This window comes from Coturnix japonica, chromosome 11, assembly GCF_001577835.2.
Source record: "Coturnix japonica isolate 7356 chromosome 11, Coturnix japonica 2.1, whole genome shotgun sequence".
In the NCBI taxonomy this organism is placed as follows: Eukaryota; Metazoa; Chordata; class Aves; order Galliformes; family Phasianidae; genus Coturnix; species Coturnix japonica.
In genome coordinates, this window is record NC_029526.1 from 6,878,254 (window position 1) to 6,896,442 (window position 18,189).

The 18,189-nt window shown below is 40.7% G+C and overlaps 2 protein-coding genes across 5 annotated transcripts in view; one reads left to right on the top strand and one right to left on the bottom strand.

The window, feature by feature from the left end:
• Window positions 1-309: 309 nt before the first annotated feature.
• LOC107319344 (cytochrome b-c1 complex subunit Rieske, mitochondrial) lies at window positions 310-4,044 on the bottom strand. The gene is made up of 2 exons (XM_015874085.1): window positions 3,743-4,044; window positions 310-1,119 (listed from the first exon to the last, which is right to left on the bottom strand). Exons 1-2 carry the CDS (start codon window positions 3,948-3,950, stop codon window positions 509-511), a joined length of 819 nt encoding a protein of 272 aa, XP_015729571.1. The 5' UTR covers window positions 3,951-4,044; the 3' UTR covers window positions 310-508.
• Window positions 4,045-4,125: 81 nt separating this feature from the next.
• VSTM2B (V-set and transmembrane domain containing 2B) overlaps window positions 4,126-18,189 on the top strand; it is a 200,540-nt gene continuing 186,476 nt past the window's right edge. For 2 of the 4 annotated variants that reach the window (XM_015874013.2, XM_015874015.2), the window contains exons 1-2: window positions 4,142-4,312; window positions 5,496-5,588. The gene's annotated coding sequence lies outside the window, so the exon portion shown is untranslated. Of the gene's footprint in view, window positions 4,313-5,495; window positions 5,589-18,189 lie in introns of all 4 variants that reach the window. The other 2 variants (XM_032447136.1, XM_015874014.2) reach the window with 2 other exon arrangements.

An 18,189-nucleotide genomic window follows, 5' to 3' on the forward strand; every position in this document is an offset into this window, starting at 1 on the left:
CAAGACCAGTGCTGGTTAAAAGACCTATTGGCTTAGAGGGATTGCATTTGGTACAATTCTACACTGAAGCTGACTCCACACACTGTTTTAAGTCAGCTGTGAGGTTTTTGAAGGTGTTTCTTCCCCTCGTGTTGTGAAAACTGAATGCTAATAATGAAAATGTGGTACAGAGAAAGCTCTGGTTGTGTGTTTCAGTGTCTGTGTTGAGAATGCCTCCTTTCAGCAGGGCTGCAGAAACACGTTTTGTGTCTGCTGTAGAGTCCCCTTGACTCGGTATACAAACAAATACAAGTTATCTTCAGTCAGGAATAGTGCTCACTTTAGGTTTTTATTAAAATTGAACACAGGGAAGTATTCAAACATACTTCTGGTAGAGAACAAAGCTCATGTATTTTTAAGATCATCTGGTTTGACAGTATTTCAGAATATCAGATAACCCTTTCAAGTGTACATTGACATGTATGATCATGTACATACCAGAACATGAAAGTGAGCAAGCACTTGTTATTCAGCCAACAACAACTAAATCATCACCAACAAACTGGTAGGTTGGAACCTCCAGGTTATAGGGGGCAGGACCTTTCCTGATTCTGCCAGAGGCATCATAATGGGACCCATGGCAAGGGCAGTAATAGCCACCAAAATCTCCAGAGTTAGCAATTGGTACACAACCAAGATGAGTGCAGACTCCTACTAATATGACCCATTCCGGTTTCTTTACTCTGTCTAAATCGTGCTGTGGATCTCTCAACTGAGACACATCAACTTCAGCTTCCTGATTAATCTCTGCTTGGGTTCTGTGACGCACAAAGAGGGGTTTCCCTCTCCACTTGAAAGCCATGTTTTTCCCTTCTGGAATGTCAGATAGCTTGATCTCAATCTTTGACAACGCTAACACGTCAGCAGAAGCACTGAGGCTGGAAATAAACTGGGTGACAACATTCTTAGCAGCATATGCAGAAGCGACGCATGTTGTTGCAGTCACCAGGTAGGAAAAGCCTTTTCTATCTTCACTGCTCCTTTGAGATGACGTTGTGGCATCCATCACATCTTCACGACGATAGGCAGAGAAGTCAGGGACCGTGACATCATTGTGGACAAAACGCACGCTGGCAGGTGCTGCAAGAAAAATAATATGAAATGGCAACAAAAATAATATGAAATGGCAATTCTTTCACTTGAAATACATCATGATGTATTTTATATTAGGCTTTTCCAAATCACGCTTTATGAATGATGGGTATGTTATACCAGAGTCTTGGTAGCATTCCTCTAAGAAGGCATTTCAATTTTACCTTGGAAGATAATACTTATTAGAAGGTATTTTTAGTAGATGAACGAATGGTCTGTGAATCGTTCCACTTTATCTGTGAAAACTGAATGGAGCCTGATAAGGGTATAGAAAGACCTGCAAAAAGTTCTGGGTTTAAAGTGATCTGTTGGCTTGGGAGGATTGTTTGTTCTCCAAATTTCAAGGCAGAAATGCTGCAGAATACAACAGCTGACAGGAGATGGGCAGAGCTTTCTGTGCTGATGTTACCCTGAAAAAAAAATAGTTTGAACAAATTTGATTTCCTTTGACTTAAGTAACCTCTATGCCTTTAACAATCTTAAGTGTCTGGTTAAGCATTTTAAAGATTAAAAATGCAAGATCAGACACCCTTCTTTATAGGACTTAAAACTAACATCAAAGCTAACTGCCCCAGGAAAGGATTTTTAAACCTTTCAAACTCCCGTCTCCTATTTGCAGACGTCTCATAAAAAGATTTAGGAATAAATTTAGCAAATATCCAGTTCCTGAACTTTGTGAGGTTCCCAGCTGAAGCCAATGTGCTAACTTGACAAGATGTGGCTGCCAAACAAGGGGCTGTCCATTAGTTTCTCCAGCATATGAAAGCTGCCTCCCTCAACACAATGTAAGGAAAGAACAAGAACATGCTAAGGACACAGGACTTGCCAAAATGCAAACTCTGTTAGTTGACAAAAACTGTTTGGTCTTAATTTTTTCCAGCAGTTGGCACAAAGTCCATTGGTTAGTAGAAAGCATTCTCTTAAAGTACTCAAAATAACTCTTAAGAGGTTTGTAAGCAATCTAATGGGAAAATATTTGCTTTTATTTACAATTAACTCAGGAAATTGAAAGCATTGGATCTGAAACTGAAAATTCTGTGAGAGCAAACTACTCGTTTATTTCAGAGTGAAGACATTTCTCATTTAGCAGCAGGCCAGTAGGCATTATAATTAACCTACTTTGAAAATCCTCTGTCACACTTGTCATTGAATAATATTAATTGAAGCTATAAATAAGACTACGTGTCAGCTATGTTAATTATAGATGTGTAGAATTTACATCTGGATGTGTCCTTTACAGTTGATGGTCAGGTGCAGTTCTAACCACTATGGAGCATCTTTCCTAAGGCACAGCAGTCTCCAAGTCTTACACAAGTATCCCATTTAGCACTAAGATCCCTTATCAGAAGATAATTTGGTGTTAGAATATGCTCCTTTTTAGTACTGAAATAGGGCCCTAAATCTGCATTACAGATTTCCACACGTGCCTCACAAAGGCACCCAGCTGTAGCACTGCAGCATCAAAGTTTTTGACATTTCCTGTGCTCCTGAAAAAAAAATGAAAGAAAAGAAAGGAAGACACTTAACAGGAAAACATGGCTTAAAATATCCCTGTTCAGCAGCTATTTACATTTTAGGAATAACGCAGGGCTGCTGATGCAGACTATCAAAGAGTTAGGAACGACCTCTACTCCTATCCATTTCCTGTATTTATGGAGCAGAAAGTACCATTTAAAGCTACGTATACAGAGGGTACAAAAGATTCTTTATTTTGGGACTAAAGTAACATTTCAGAAATGCTTCTACTGTTTCATACTAAGCTCTTCGTTCCCTGATGTGCCTGTTGAGGCCTCACACAGCTCAATACTGTCGTCAGGGCATGTATTTCAGACTAGATGTCCTGCTGTAAACATGCAGTTTGCATTCCAAAAGGCTGCTGCTTTTCTTCTATGGTCAACATAACATCCCTTAATATATAAAATACATAGCATTAGGCAGTCTTGAAGCTTTGCCTAACTGGCTGCTGTTGGGTACGACTCGAGGCCAGGACCTGGATGTCCCATTTGTTGGTAGATACCTGTAACCTTGACAGCAAACCACTTCCATTGCACTGAGCGTGTGGAAGGATGCTGTGCCCAACTGATGAAGAGACACAGTCGTGGAGCTGTAGGTATAAGGGGTCTGGCAGTGCCTTGCTGACAGCCACTGTCCTTATTTGGCCCAAGGCAGACCCTGCAGGAACTACTGTGTGACTGTATCTGGTTTATGCTTTGAGAACAGTGCATGACTCGGGGGGAGAAAATAGAGCTGTTGGAATAAGGCACTTTCTTAGGACTCGTGTCACGCAGCTGATCAGTGCATCTGTTCTCAGATCTCTCATTGAGGTCAGTTAAAAGCCGTATCGAATTATACCGAATTTTCCCGAATCTCCCCAAACGCAGAACAACAAGCACTCGTTTAAAGTGCCGTCGGAAAGGAGCGAGCCCTCAACGCTCTTAGCTCCACAGTCCTCAATGTGCATCACCCGGGAGCCCAGCACGGACGGAACAAACCGCGGGGACGGCAGAAGGGCGACGGAACCGAACCGAACCGAACACCCAGACCCGGCTCCCACCCGCCTCGCCCTCCCCGCCCCGCTGCCACCCCCGGGGCGCTGGGGCCCGGCCCGCACCGTTGATGCTGGCGCTGGCGACGAGATCCCGCCGGGCCGAGCGGCCGTTCAGCGACTCCCGGCACAGCAGCGGTCGCTTCAGATCCAACACCACCTTCTCGGCCCGCGACGCCGCCGGTGCCAGCGCCTTAAGAGGGCCGGGCACGGCGTGAGTGGCGGCCGACAGGTAGGGAGCGAAGGGCCCGGAGCGGGCGGCCACGGACAACATGGCGGCAGCTGGGGAGCCGGTCACCGCCGCGACCTTCCCGGCGGCTGCGTGATGACGTCACACGCGGGCGGATGGGCGCGATGACGTCACCGCAGCGCCGCGGGGTCGCAGCAAAGTGACGTCACGGCCACGAAGGGGTGGGGGGACCCGCCCTATTGCGCGCTGAGGGGGCGGTGTTTGGTCATAGTCATAGTTGGTCATAGTCATAGTTGGTCATAGTGGCAGCCTGGAACGTGAGGTGTCACAGCTTCCAGTCACAACATTCAGCTCACATTGTGGGTGTGTGCTGGTTGGTCCCCCCCTGCTCCGGCTAAATCAGCTGGTGAAATATTCCCAAAATTCAAAGTAAACTCGATACGGAGGTAAGTTAGGAAGAAATTAGAGCTAACCCATTTTTAGAACTCTAACTGCAGTTTCTCGCCAGGCCACGGAATCCATTCGTAGCATCTCAGGATCGTTAAGGTTGGAAAAGACCACTAAGATCATGTAGTTCAACCAGCAGCTCCTCACCACCATAACACTAAACCACATCCCTCAGTGCCACATCTCCCCTTTTATGAACGTCTCCATGGACAGTGACTCTACCACCTTATTGAGCAGCCTGTTCCAGGGCTGGAACAAAAATTTTCCTAATATCCAACATGAAATATTCATCCAAAGGCTGTGAAGCTTTAGTTTCATACCGGCTTTATCAGGAGGTTCTGCTCAGAAATTCTGCTGTTGTTAACGATGCTACAGCTAAATTACTCTCTGATTGTAGTTTAGGGACTGGCTCTGCAGAAATTTATGTAAGGGTGTGACTTTTTCATATAAGTAATTCACTGAGTCCTTTTATCTGGTGCCTGAAATGTACTGAAATATGGTTGTTCTAATTAAGTGGGATGGATCATTCCTGCTTCAGTAGTATTGATCTATAATTTATTTCTTTCCCAGCAAGTTTTTCACATCGAAGCCCAGGTATATAATGATTTACCCAACTAAGTGCACTGTACTGTTGTTAACTGTAGTTGTGAAATAGTAATTATAGAACAATGTAGTATTATTCTGGAGGAAAGATAATATGTAGGAACCACTGGGGCTGCGGATCAATGTACAAGTGGAAACAAACGATTTTCAAACAGGAAAGAGAAAATTAGAAAGGACTCATATGTCTGCTGCGTTAACAGGATGAGTTTTAGAAACACCATTTCACAGGAAAAGACCTACAGAAACATGATCTTATTTCCTCTTCTCTATCAGATTACAAAGTCTTTGTAATCATAAAAAATATTTGATCAGAACCACTCTAGTAATAATAGGCCAAAATGAAGTTCTTCTAAGGCTATCAGATTTTAATGTGCTCTCTACATAATTAGTGTTTCACCATGAGACTGTGGATCTGACCTAGCACTTGTAGATAGGTTTGTTTCCAGTTGTGTGGGTTTTCTGTGTCTTTGTTTTTAAAGAATTCTGAGTTTTGACACAGGTGAAAGTTTGGAATTGCTAATCCAGCTCAGCTGTTTGGGGTGTGTCAGAAGGGGCATAACAGCTTGTTTTTCTGTTCAGGTTACTCTGAGAGCCTTCTGGCAGGATGGCCTTGCTGCTTCTGGAGGCTTCTGACAAAATGAGGGAGCTGTGGTGTATTTGGAAAATGTGACTGTGAGTATTTTAAAGACTTAAGACTGATTTTAAAATATAGGTTGATCAGAAGGTGATTAAAACATGAATGTTCTTCAGTATAAAGACACCCTCTTATCTGTGTCCAGGAAGAGTTAATTTAAACTTTCAAGTGACTAAGCATACTCCGGTGTGCAGGTGTTTCTTTGAGAAGCGCTGTTAGGATTATGTTCCCAAGCAGTAATAGCAAGTGAGTGTTTGCCAGCAAATCTGAAAGTTAAATGTCACTGTGGTTTTGTGTAAACCCTCTAAACAGACCTCTGTGATTGCATTTGTGCATTCACGAATGTGTTAGACTTATGAAAATGTGTTCTGCTTAATGCTTCTGTCATCCTAAAGTAAGTTAAAAACTCTTTTGCATAAATACAAATGCTGTGATATATCAAAGCTGCAATAATATGAAATAGCTGCAGCAAATTACCAGAATGATTTTGGGGACGTGCAGTTGTTTTTCAGTACCTTTCTTTATGTACTGTTTTATTCTTAGATTTAAGTGTTATTTGGATGCTAACTGCAGAACTTTCTTGGCTGTTTGCTAAAGGATCGGTGACCTTGGGCAGTGTGATCTTACCAGAAGGTTATGGGTTTTGTGTTTTTTTCCTATATTGCGTTATTTTTATGCTCTGAAAAGTCAATGCTACTGAAGTGTAGAGTGCAGGATTTGCATTTGCTTTTTGGTTTTGCATTGATGATCATTTCTTTTTTCCTAAATAAGATTATTCAGAAAGAAAAGATTAAAAAAACCCTCTTGTTGTGCATTGCTAGCAAAGCAGAAGGTACGCCCTGCTTCATCACACTGAAAGATGAGTTTTTTCATGCTGTGCTGCAGAGGATGACTGCGAACAAGTGCCTTGTGGCCTAGGCAGTTTACTTTTTCTTCCCTAGCCACGTTACGTTATCTCACACCTGTAAGATGGACAGTGCTGATGATGTAGTGTAGTCCAGCTGCAGCCAAGAGCAGGCTACTCAGAGGGGCTGTGAAGTCTCCATCTGTGGAGATACACAGAACCCACCTGGACGCAGTGCAGGGCAGCCTTCTTTCACTGACCCTGCTTGTTGGAGTTGATCTCAAGAAGTCCCTTCCAACAGAAATGACTCTGTGACACTAAGTTTCAGACTGTTATACTAGCTGTTTACTAAACACTTCTAATTACTCAGAAGCTTTCTGACATTCTTGTGAGATCTAGTGCAGACATTGCTGCCCTGACCTGCAGAGTGGGGCTGATGACAAGGCCTTGCTCTGATGTCTTCCTGGTGCCACTGCTGAGCATGTATTGGCAATCTGGGGGCACACTGGGCAAGAATAGTTTCAGGAAGTTGTGATGCATTCTTTGCACAAGATAGGCATTCCTTTAGAGGCAATTTCTTGCAAGAGTACTATGTACTTATTTATTTATTTTGAAATAATATTTCTTTGTACAGCTGTGTTATAATTTTTTTGTAGAAACTTTCCAAAACAAGGGTTGTGTCTTCAGTGCGTGCTGGGGTCTGCAGCCCATCAGCATTAGGTGGATCCTCCTAATTCATTCACACTGCTGACTGAGTTGTTTCTGGTGTCTGCAGTTAGTTCCACTGCAGAATGTTCCTCACAGTGATGTCTTGTGCTGTAATCCCAGGGGAGCTGCTAAATCTGCTACGTCTGTGTACAGCTCTGTTCAAAAAGTAAAGTTATGAAGATCTTTTGATCAACTGTCCAGCATCCTTCTCCCACTGTTCCAATAAGTTGAAATGATGACACCTCACTGCCACTGTCTAAATCTGAATTCATTTTTTTCCAGTCAAGGAAGAAGTAATTTCAAGTCTTAAGAGCAAAGAAGATGTCTGGCAGCAGGCTTCTTAGTACTTTCTGTTAATACAGAAGTAATAGGCAGGAGTTTGCAGCTTCAGCACCCATCTTGCTCTAAATCTCTTACATCTCTGTTTGATAATGCTGAGTTACATTGCCTTGAGCAGAAGGGCGTGGAATATCCTGCTCTGGCAGAGAAGCTTTTAACTTTTCTGAGTGTAAAATGAGATAAAAAGGAAGAAAGCATACTTGCCATCTTCCCTCTGCTCTTTGCAAAAATAAATAAATAAATAGAAAAATCAAAGCAGATGAGATATTCCGCTGGGCAAGAAGAATGGGATTTTTGGAGACCACTGTAGAGAGGAAAGAAAATAAGACCGTTAAAGTGAATAAAATAAAAGCAAAAAGACCAAGCCTAGGCTTACGTCAGAGCTTTACATAATTGTCCAGATGGAGAAAAACAGTCATACGTATATGAAACTGATAAAATCTGATTGCACAAATCAGAAATGGCAACAAAAGGTGTCCAACCAAGCAGAAGCCAATGGCAATAATTGCCTGGGGCAACATCAAATGCTGCTCGGCAGGGCAGCAGCCAATGCTGGGAGCGTATTGAAGGGCACTTGGTCTGAAGAGGAATATCTTCCTTTATTTTGCTTTCTCTCCACATTTCATGAAAAATCCTTTGCACTTTGACCTCGTAAAGGACACGGATTTGACTCACAGCTGGCTCCACCACTGAATATTCTTTGCTTTTCACAATGTGGCACTGTCGCAGTTCTATTGGCCAAACAAATAAACAAAAAATGGTGTAGACTTTGGCTGTAAGTGCTGGAACAGATCACTGTTCTGTCATTACCAGCAAATTTCTCATGTTGGACAATTAAGCATAAATTTTACAAAAATAGAACATTTATAACATGTCAGAGAGCCTTAAATTGTTGATTAATCAGAGTAGAGATCCCTGTAGTTCTAAATAGTAAAGAAAGGAAATAGTAGCAGCAGAGCTGAGCGTGCTGTTTGACGGAGGCCTGAAAAATCCCCCCTGCCACTGTGTGTAAATCTAAGCCATTATGAAACCTGCACTGGGTGAAGGCGCAGAACAAGAAGAACGAAATTAAAAAGATGACAAAGGAATTCTTTTTCAGTTTCACAATGTATCTTACAGCTCTTGATCGACATCAGATGCTCTTGGAAGCTTCTCTCTAATGCAGGGTTACTAGATGTTGGCTTCTCACCAGGTTATAACCAGCAAGAGGCAGAAAGGGTCAAAGAGGTTCCCCCCCCTTTTTTTTGGTTCCTTTCGGTGGGCATACAAAGATGTCATCTGTAGCCTTTACTTGTCTGAGTGTTTAATTTGAATTGTAAGACTTGATTCTGAGGTAAATGATGACTGGTTTGTAGCCTGTGCTTCTCTCTTGCTTTCTGCTGGGTTGTTTCAGATCTGTGTTACTGTGTGGAGCATCCTGATTAAAGATATCACGCCGAGAATAAAGAAAAGCTGGCCTTGGTCTTAAACTGTACTATTGATCTGCACATGCCTCAGGGAATAGGGAACAATACATGTATAATGTGTAATCAAATTGAGCTAAATGCATACTGTAGTCTTAATTATGTAAATGTTATTCTAACTGTTACTAACCATTGCTGCAGTAGTATCTCATGGAAATTTCCTATTATGCAGAAGATTTTTATTGACTATGCATTGTTTTCTAAATGTGATACCTTTTTTTCTCTGTCCTTCATTGTGAAAATGATAAATAAGAGGCCTTTCCTGTCCTTTTATGCATAGTTAGGAGAATAATTGTGTTGCTGTGGCTGCTTCTAATGGTCCCCAATGGAATTCCTCTGAGTTTGCCTATTGGTCATATTTTATATTTTCAAGTTTAGTGACTTGTAGTGCAATAAGTAGACACGTACAGATGAAAACTGCTGGGACAGACTAAGGCATTGTCTACTAAGGGAAAAATGAGAGTGTAATAGGGAAAGAATCAGAAAACTGCAATAGTCAGTGTGAGATTCAGTACAGTGAAGCACAAGGTCATTTAGAGATTCGTACCAAACGTTTTTACCGTGAATTTTAGATTTCTCCTAGGAAGTAACAGGAGAGGGAAGAAGATCTACATATGTGGTGGTTGATAAGGCTATCACTGTGCTGTGTGTCTATTAAGCAGATCAGTGGGATGTGGGGGTACATGAAGTTTTTCAGTAGGTGCATGTAATATTAATTTTATTGTACAAAGTTACTGTGTGTTGTAGTGCATCGCGCTTTATACTGATGATTAAATGCATTTGAGGAAGATTAAGCTAAACATTAACAAATGATGAGGAGAGCTACCGGGACCTGGGTGAGGCATACAGTACAGCACAGCTTCAGCAAGCTGCATTAATGGGCTGGGCAGTGCCAGCACAGCTTGCTCCCCAAATGCTGAGCTGCTTTCCTGCTGTGGGCCAGGCCTTGTGCTGCTTCTGGGTGGTTGCACATCGCCTAGTTTTGAAGCAAGCTATTTTGGTACTTGTTCTGGGATCTCTGCTCAGCGCCCTGTATGAACATGCTGCATGGACATGCTCTATAAGATGCTCATTTTGCCTAGATAAACAAAACACAGGAACTAATAGAATTGCTTATGGTAAATGTGGTCCATTAAGTGTGGACTTGTGGAGAGGAGGAAAAGCTGCATGAACAGAAGATGGTGATGCCACATGCATCAAAAGTGCAATTAAATGTGTTTTGGCTGGAAATTAATGTTTTAGAGGTAGAAAGGAGTCACAACACTGAACTGTTTGGAAAATTGAGTTAGGCAAAGTGAGAAAAATATTTGCAGTTTCAGTGACATAGGAGGTACCTGTACATATCCACTCACCTCTCACCTTGAGACCTTCGAGGGTTTTATGTCAGTGTTACAGTGGGTCTCTTTTATGTGTCCCTTTAGGACATGCTCTATCATGGCAGTGTAGTGAAGCTGTACTTTCTGAGGAGAGATCTGCATTTACTGCATCTCTCAGGAGCTGCTGTATCACAGCTGGAAACAATGTGCAATGTTTTTCTGCTTCTCATTTACTTAATTACATGCATATTTCTGTGGGACAGTTTCCTATATTTTATAATTGATGAACATTGGACTTTAGCCTGTCCCTCACTATAAACACTTTGTTTCTTCCCAAATTAATCTGACCTTCAGTTCTTCAAGAAACAGTGTCTTGCACCCAGCACTTCTTTAAGAGTTTCCTAAAAATGACAAGGTTCTCCTCTGGTAATTTTCTTGATTTGAAGATCTGAGATGTGAGATCCTTGATGTCTTCAGACTCAATGTAGTCTCCTGGACAGCCATTATATTACTTGTCTTCATTTTACTTCCCACAACAGCTACAGATATTCTCCTGTATTTAATTTTACTGCCTTGTTACTCTTAGCTGACTTTGTCTGTTGGCTCTTTCTCAAAGTTACGTCTGTTTGTCAGAATTTTAATTGTAATAACAACTTGACTTACTGGGGGAGAAGTGCCCACTAACTTTTGGCCTGGATAATAATTGTGGGTTTATTGGCATGTGCCCTCGCTGTGAATTTTGAAGGATTGTTGCACTCTATTGCTTATTCCTCCAGCTATTCACTGACACCTACAAAACTAGGTAGCCACAGTGTCTGGTTCCTTTTGCTTCCTGATAAGTAACCTCTTAGAGTACACTGACCACAGTATGTCTGGTGTGGATAACTGATACTTCAGTTTGAAATACTCTCCTGTTCCTACCTCTTCTACTTATGAATTTAGTGATGGAGCCTTGTTTGCTTTCTTTATGAAAGATTGAGATGTAACCAAGCTACCAAATGATCGTGTTGGAGCAGGTTGGTTGTTCATGCTTTCCTGTGCAGCCTAATCTACAGGAACTGCTGTAGCAGGGAGTTGAATTAGATGATCATAGAGGTCCCATCTAACCTCACTGATTCTTTGTACTGATGGTCCATTGAGTTCCATGTTATACCATGGTCTTAACCTGCAAAAAGTTGCTGGTTTTCTTATAAAGCCCATGTGCTCTGAAGTTGCCTTGCCATGTAAAATGGATAACATGATCTAAGAGAAATGATTAAATGATGTTATTAAATGAGCCTTTTTTTTTTCTCTTGAGTTTTAAGTGGAGTAAAAGTCTTCTCAAAAAGCAGATAGAACAAGTTGTGGTGTGTTTTCAAATGGTTATAATAGTACCTGTTCAGAAAACTAAAGAGTGTAAAGAGGTGCCATAGGAGCAGGCAGAATGCTGGCAAGACATTTTACAGTCCAGAATGAAAGGCTGTAGGGTTAGAATTATCAGTTCCACTGATCTCAAATTGAAGCGTTCCTGTGCCACCATCAGGTTCTGAGGGGGGTGCCTTCAGGTCTTACCTCTAACATTCCAAAAACATAGCACCAGCCTTGTTTGTTTCCAGAAAGGAATGAAAATAGAGCATGAACAGCAGATTAGCAGTAATTAATTCTTTGCCAAAATTTAAGATAAATAATATTTTGGAACAAAATAAAAAAGTTACCTTGTATTCTGTCTTATGTCAGTTTTAGCCAATGTTATGCCAGACATGGGAAGTGCATGCAAGGAGACAGGAAAAACTGGTGATGGTAAAATGCTGCTTTATATTTTCAGAATTTCACTCTGGGGGCACTATGAGCAGAGAAGCTTTTATAAGAGCAACATAAGCCACTTTAAGAGCAACATAAGCCTCATTGACATGTTTTTCCAGCGCTTGCCTTTGCAGCAAAATTGACTATGCTGTCATAATGGAATACCTCTCCAACATAAGCTACAGCTCCTAGTGGCTGCATTAGTGCTTTGTCAGCCACAGTGGAATCAGCTCTGATGCTCAGCATAGTGGTAAAGATTGACTTCTTTCTGCAAGGTCAAGCCCATGAGATAAAGCCCTTGAATGAAAGAGGAAATAAGTTCAACTGACAGTGCAGAGTTGGTGAAAAAAAGTCATATTACTCAGCAGTAATGAGCGAACTAGTTATTAAAATGATAGTTTTTTTAGAGACCTCTGGCATGAAGTTATTGTGGGTTACTTAGGAGATGGGCCATATTTTCTCTGATTGTTTTGGTCAGTTCCTTTTTGTGGATGTAAAACACAGTGAGTGTAAGATCAGTGGATCACATTTACAAAGCAGTTCTGGGCAGCTTTTTCTCAGTGTGTTGCTTCTTAGCAGATGCTATAAATCAGTTTATGGATGATTATGAGTTCGCTGCTATCATCCATGTAGTAAGTGTGTAGTTGAGAACTAGTGGGTTGTTTTGTTTTTATTCCCTAGGGTTTTTGCATGTGTGTTCTTCAAATTTATTAATAAAAATGCAGGAAATACTGAAGTGTGCGTTCACCTGCGCCTACTGAAATCTGCAGATGGTGCAGTTTATTCTACTGTGTTTAGGGTGCCCTATTTTGTAAATAGTTCATGAAATTTGAAGGAGTGGACCAATAGGTTGGGATGAACTGGAGTTTAATATTTGGCAGACCTTGCTATGACCTTTGTTTTCATGTAGCTCTTTCTGTGTCACATTGGAGATTTTTTTTAATCCTTTTTCTGAAAACTCTAGGTGTGGCTTTTTTGTCTTAAAAATAAGGGACCTCAGCAGCTCTGAGGACTGAGGTGTCCATCTCCATGTGGTTATATTTATCTGGGAGAGAGTCTATTGGAAGATTATTAGCTGGTAGGAATTAATTCACTTGAGAACACTCAAGTATCTAAGATGCTTCTTGCTGGCTTGGTTTTGGTTAGTACTGATAAATAATTGATCTATCTATCTTGATTTCCTCTTCCAGCTGAAAAGAAAGTGATTTTCCATATGACTCCTTTAAAAAGAGTAAAGTAATGCACGCGGTAAATGTGGGCACACTGGTGGCAGCATCCTGACCTAAGGAAGCAATTAAAAAATAAATCACCAGGGTCAAGAAGGGTAAAAATAATTCTCAAAAGGAGTTGTTTCCATGGCTTGAGACAGAGAATAAATTTCTTAAAGCAAAGTAAGTTAAGTTCTCGTTTGTGTGGAAGGAGGAAAGAGGAGCCTTAAAATACTTAATGTGCTGAAGAAACAAGAGCAAGTGCTGAAATAGCAAAATCCTTTCCTCTTCAAAAAATGGAAATAGGAAAGAGCAGAGCAGGGAAACAGACCTTTAAATATTGTAATTCATTATCTTGACGGAATTGCTCTGAAAGAGCACATTCATTGTGCTGAGGCTGATAGGAGACTGTCTGTGTGGGAGCATAGAATGAATATCCTCTGAATAAATGGTAGAGATCACTTGTCCACATCAAGTTCCCATCAAAGTTACACAGAAACGTATGAGCAGTGATGTAGTTGTCCTCATGCCATCTGGTCTGGTGACCTGCCTTTATTCTTATGAATGTCTGCACTTAAATACATATTCCCTTCCTCCCGTAAGTGTTGTGTAACCATCCTGCATGATTTTAGGGCCTGAGCCAGCTCTCACTGAACTCAACTTTTTACTTGAATGCCAAGTGAATGGAACCAGCCATAGTTGCTTATGATTTCTGTTTTTTTAAAAAAAAAAGGTTTCAGTTACTGGTGATGTCATTTCAGTTTGTGAAATAATCTGGCGCTGTACTAGAGCCTATAAATACCAGATTGGATTGGAGTGGCAGTGCAAGAATCAATTTTTTTTTCCAACACGTAGAAGAATGGGGACAGACTGCTTATTAGAAGCACAGGAGGATGGAGGCCAAGGCTGAAATACTGACACTATTGAGCTCATTGAGTTGTATGCTGACCTCACTGAAGGCAGAATTTCACTTGAGATGTATCTGAATAAGGGAAACTCTTTTGAACAGTTGACATGTGTCCACCCTCTTGTCATCTCTCCCTCATTTTTCTCCCTCCTCCTCACATTTCATTATTAGAAACTGTTGGATAATTTATCAGTTCTGTTCGAGGCGTGAGAAGACTTGGCAGAGAGTACAAAGTTAGTAGTAACTTGTTCTGTAATAGTTCCAAATCTGTGCTGATCATTAATGTTGAGTAAGGATGATTTTCTTTCCAACTGTGTATCAGAAGAGTATCTTTCTGTATGACTAATGGGACTTCATGGACATGACAATGTGGGAAACCTCAGGGAAAAGAGCACTGTCGCTGCATGTAATAAAGTCATCCAGAGGAATCTCATCTTTTTTCTTCCTCCAGAACTTTTGTAGAATTTGTTTGTCTGACTGCAAGGCCACATGAAAGCATCACAGAGTGTGAGATGGGTACTTACTAGATCTAACAGAGCCATTCCATTGTGATAGCAGAGGAAACCTGGCAAGCAGTAGAGTACTATGTATGACTTGATGTTTTCATTTTACGGTTCCATGTAGATTTGCATAAACTGCTATAGAATTGCAGGCTGGAGTTTAAAGACAACTGTTAGTTATGTTTTCTCCCTATTTGTATTGAAGATTTTATTCTATGTGGTTCACAAAACACATTTAAAAATTTTAAATTGCTTCATGAGCATGAATCAATCAGCAAAATATAGCAATAATGAGTTCCTTTAAATAGCAAACAGCTCACTAATTATAAAACTGATTACACAAAACAAGTTTTTTAGCCAACAGAAAGGCTCCTGCAGGCAGTGTCCTTCTACCTGCTGGGGAGCAGGCGATTCTAATTAAAACAAAAAAAATAGGACAAAGCTTCTTTTAAATCTGTTTTAAGTCCTAGGAGAAAAACATGTTCTGTATTTAACATTGTCTTAAACAGTAAATGCTTCTTACGGGTCTTTGTAAAGACCATTGCCATTAGAAATTAAAGAAAAATCTTACCACTAACACTACTTTTTCCCATCAGAATGGAAGTCTTTCAGGTCTGAGTTTGAATCAGGGACCTACAAGTGAACGTGCATTTGCCATTGATTTTGTTGTTGCCGGGATACATTTTCTGGTTTGTTTTTGCTGCCTGTTTGGCAGCATGTGATGAACACCATGCACCAGTGCCCAGCACTGAGCCCCCAGTTCTCTGCAGGCTAAATATCAGGAGAGATTTCATCAGCCGAGTCTGCTCAGCAGAAAGTACCAACACAGAAACACACGATGCATTCTCTTGTAGTCGGATCTAACTATGCTAAAAAACAAACTGAAAATGAACCTTTGAAAAATGCTCTGGATAGCTATTGGAAAGCCAGGGGATGGTCTGTTATTTATGGTACTGGGCTGAAGTTCGAGAAACCTGTGGGCTTCCAGGCAGGTTAATTCCTTTGTCTTTTGGTGCCTAATCTGGAATATGCCTTGCTCATACATGAAGAGGCTGGGATAGAATCAGATAACTATGTAGACTTTAGGCAGCAAGGAGCAAAGGAAAGCAAGTCTGAAAGTTTTGCGTATTTTTTGGTCCATAATCCCCATCTTTTTTTTAAATCTTTTTCTTTCCCCCAAGTGACAGCTGAGTTCTTGAGAGATACACAGCCCCCCTTCCCTTCCGATGGCTTGACAGGAGAGAGAGGCAACAACGGAGAATGCCTTGGGACTACTGCCTGGTGTGTGCTGCCATTCATGGCACTAGTGCAACTTACTGCTTCCTAAAAAACCGAATTTCTCTTGGATTTATCACACAGATTGGGTTGTTGGTACTATAGAAATAGCAGTTGTCAAAAAGCTCATTTTTGCAGTTTATTTATCTGACTAAGGAGTTTTTAATGCAGTTTGACCTTTATTCTAAGTCAACTTGCTTTTTATTTATTGTGGGTCAATTGGGAAAGCCTCATAGCACACAGTTCAGAATCTATAAGCAAGGATGCTGGAGGCAATGCTGAACACTTAACAATAAGAACTGGAATGATGCCCAATTTCATTGAGATTAAAAGCAAATGGCAATGTTATTGAATATTCAGTGTTTCATCTTAAATGTCTGCATGTGCTCAGCTTTGATTCTTGGGGATTACTCAGTTTATGGAAAATTCAGATCCTTGTTTGTATTTTAGTCAGAATGTGTGCAAACTTCTGCTCCTAGAAATACCACAGTCAAGGCAGAAACATATCTGAGCAGCTCTGTGAATTGCTTTTTCACAGTTGACTTTGTTTTGTCTACGGGTAAGAAACTCAGTTTTCAGTGCTAACAATATTTTTAACGCAGTGCAGTTCTTTAAACTGTAAATGAGAATCCTCTGTTCTCCTTTTCTAAGGGAAAACAGAGAAATTACGTTGTTTTGTTTGTTGTTTTTTTTTTCTTGAATATTGTCAGTCAAGAAAAACTTTAGTGGAAAACAATGCAAATCCCAATTTTTATTTTAGAGGGATAAAATTGGTTATTTGAATGTCAGACACAGAATAGGGATGTTTTTGTACAGGGAAGAACGTGTGAGAATTGTCTCATTGTATATTTTATTTAATTCCTTGTGCCAGCAGGTACTAATTTCATTCATTTTCATTGGTCTGAAGAATGTGTTTGAGCTAAAATATTATTCTCAAAGGCATCAGCAAGCAATATAATAAGACTGCACCTGTAGTTCAGAGTGAGGAGATAAAAGAAAAAGAAACTGTTATTCCTGAGGAGAATTAAAAAGGAGGGAAGGAAAGCCCTTTTTAATAATGGCTCATTTTCTTCCTTTTTAGTATAAAGTGATAAAAGGAAATAAATTCATGTTCTGAGCCTCTGACACAGTGTAAGGTAATTTCTGAGGATGTTATCTTCATGGGAGAAGAAATGTTTGTCAGAAGTTGTTAATGTTGAAAGTATGGGAAGTTGATTAAAATATTACAGGAAAATGACAGATTGTCGAGATGACAGAATCAGCTTGTATACCTATTTTCCAATTTTCATCTCAACATGAAAACACAGCATGGTACGAGGTTTCAGTGGAAAGAAACAGAATAGACCGGTCAGCAGCTTGGTAGGGGAGAATCGTATTTTTATAAAGCAGATATTGGCTTTGATAAGACAGAAGCACATTCCTAAATTAGAGGTTCTGTTTCTCTGCTCGAGAACTGTTCTTGAACAGCCAGGCTGTGTGGAAAGTCCTGCAAGCCGTGTTTCTGTTGTCATTGTGTGGAATACTGGTCACTGGGGGATTTAGGTAGTTTTTGAGTAGGGCTGTTTTGACACTTCTGCTGGGTAAGTAGTTCTGTTAGATATAGGGGCAAGGAAGCTACAAATAAAAGGGAGATAAAATAAACGAAAGAAACACTGTCCTGTTGTACAGCATAAGATGAAGAGCTCTTTTAGGAAGGAGATGATATGTTTGGTTACAAGTATAGATGTGGATGCAGTGAAAGGGATGAGCTATCAGAGTGATGACAACATGACGTCAAGAAGGCCAGATGGAAAAAAGGACCAAATTTGATGTGCAGAATGAATTCTTCTGATGCAGAGGTCTGGGTGTATTGGCAGGGCTGAGGATGAGAGATTATATAAAGAATCTATCTCTACTCCGAAGCAGGGCATGTTGCTTGAGAAACTAAAGATGAAGAAAGCAGAATTCCATAACAGTAGTGTCAAAAGTGCTGGTAGAACAGAGTGGTTTTTTAAATGGAGTTATTAGTGTCAATGGTTCCATACAATAGTGAATTTTAACCTTCACCTCCTGATGGTATTTTAGTTATCTTTCTAGTCAAGGGCCATTTGACTCTGCAGTTCAGACTTATTTTAAAAACTGGCACTTTTTAATATCTTTCATGCTACCATTAGGCTTACACAGCCAGAAGAGAGAGTGTCGTAGGCATCAGTTCAGTTTGCCAGCTCTTGCCAAGGGAGGTGTAAGGCTGCCAGTGCCAGCTCTGGAAAACGCTGCAGAAAAGCATGAAGTTTTGAGGCATTCTTAAAAAAAAAAAA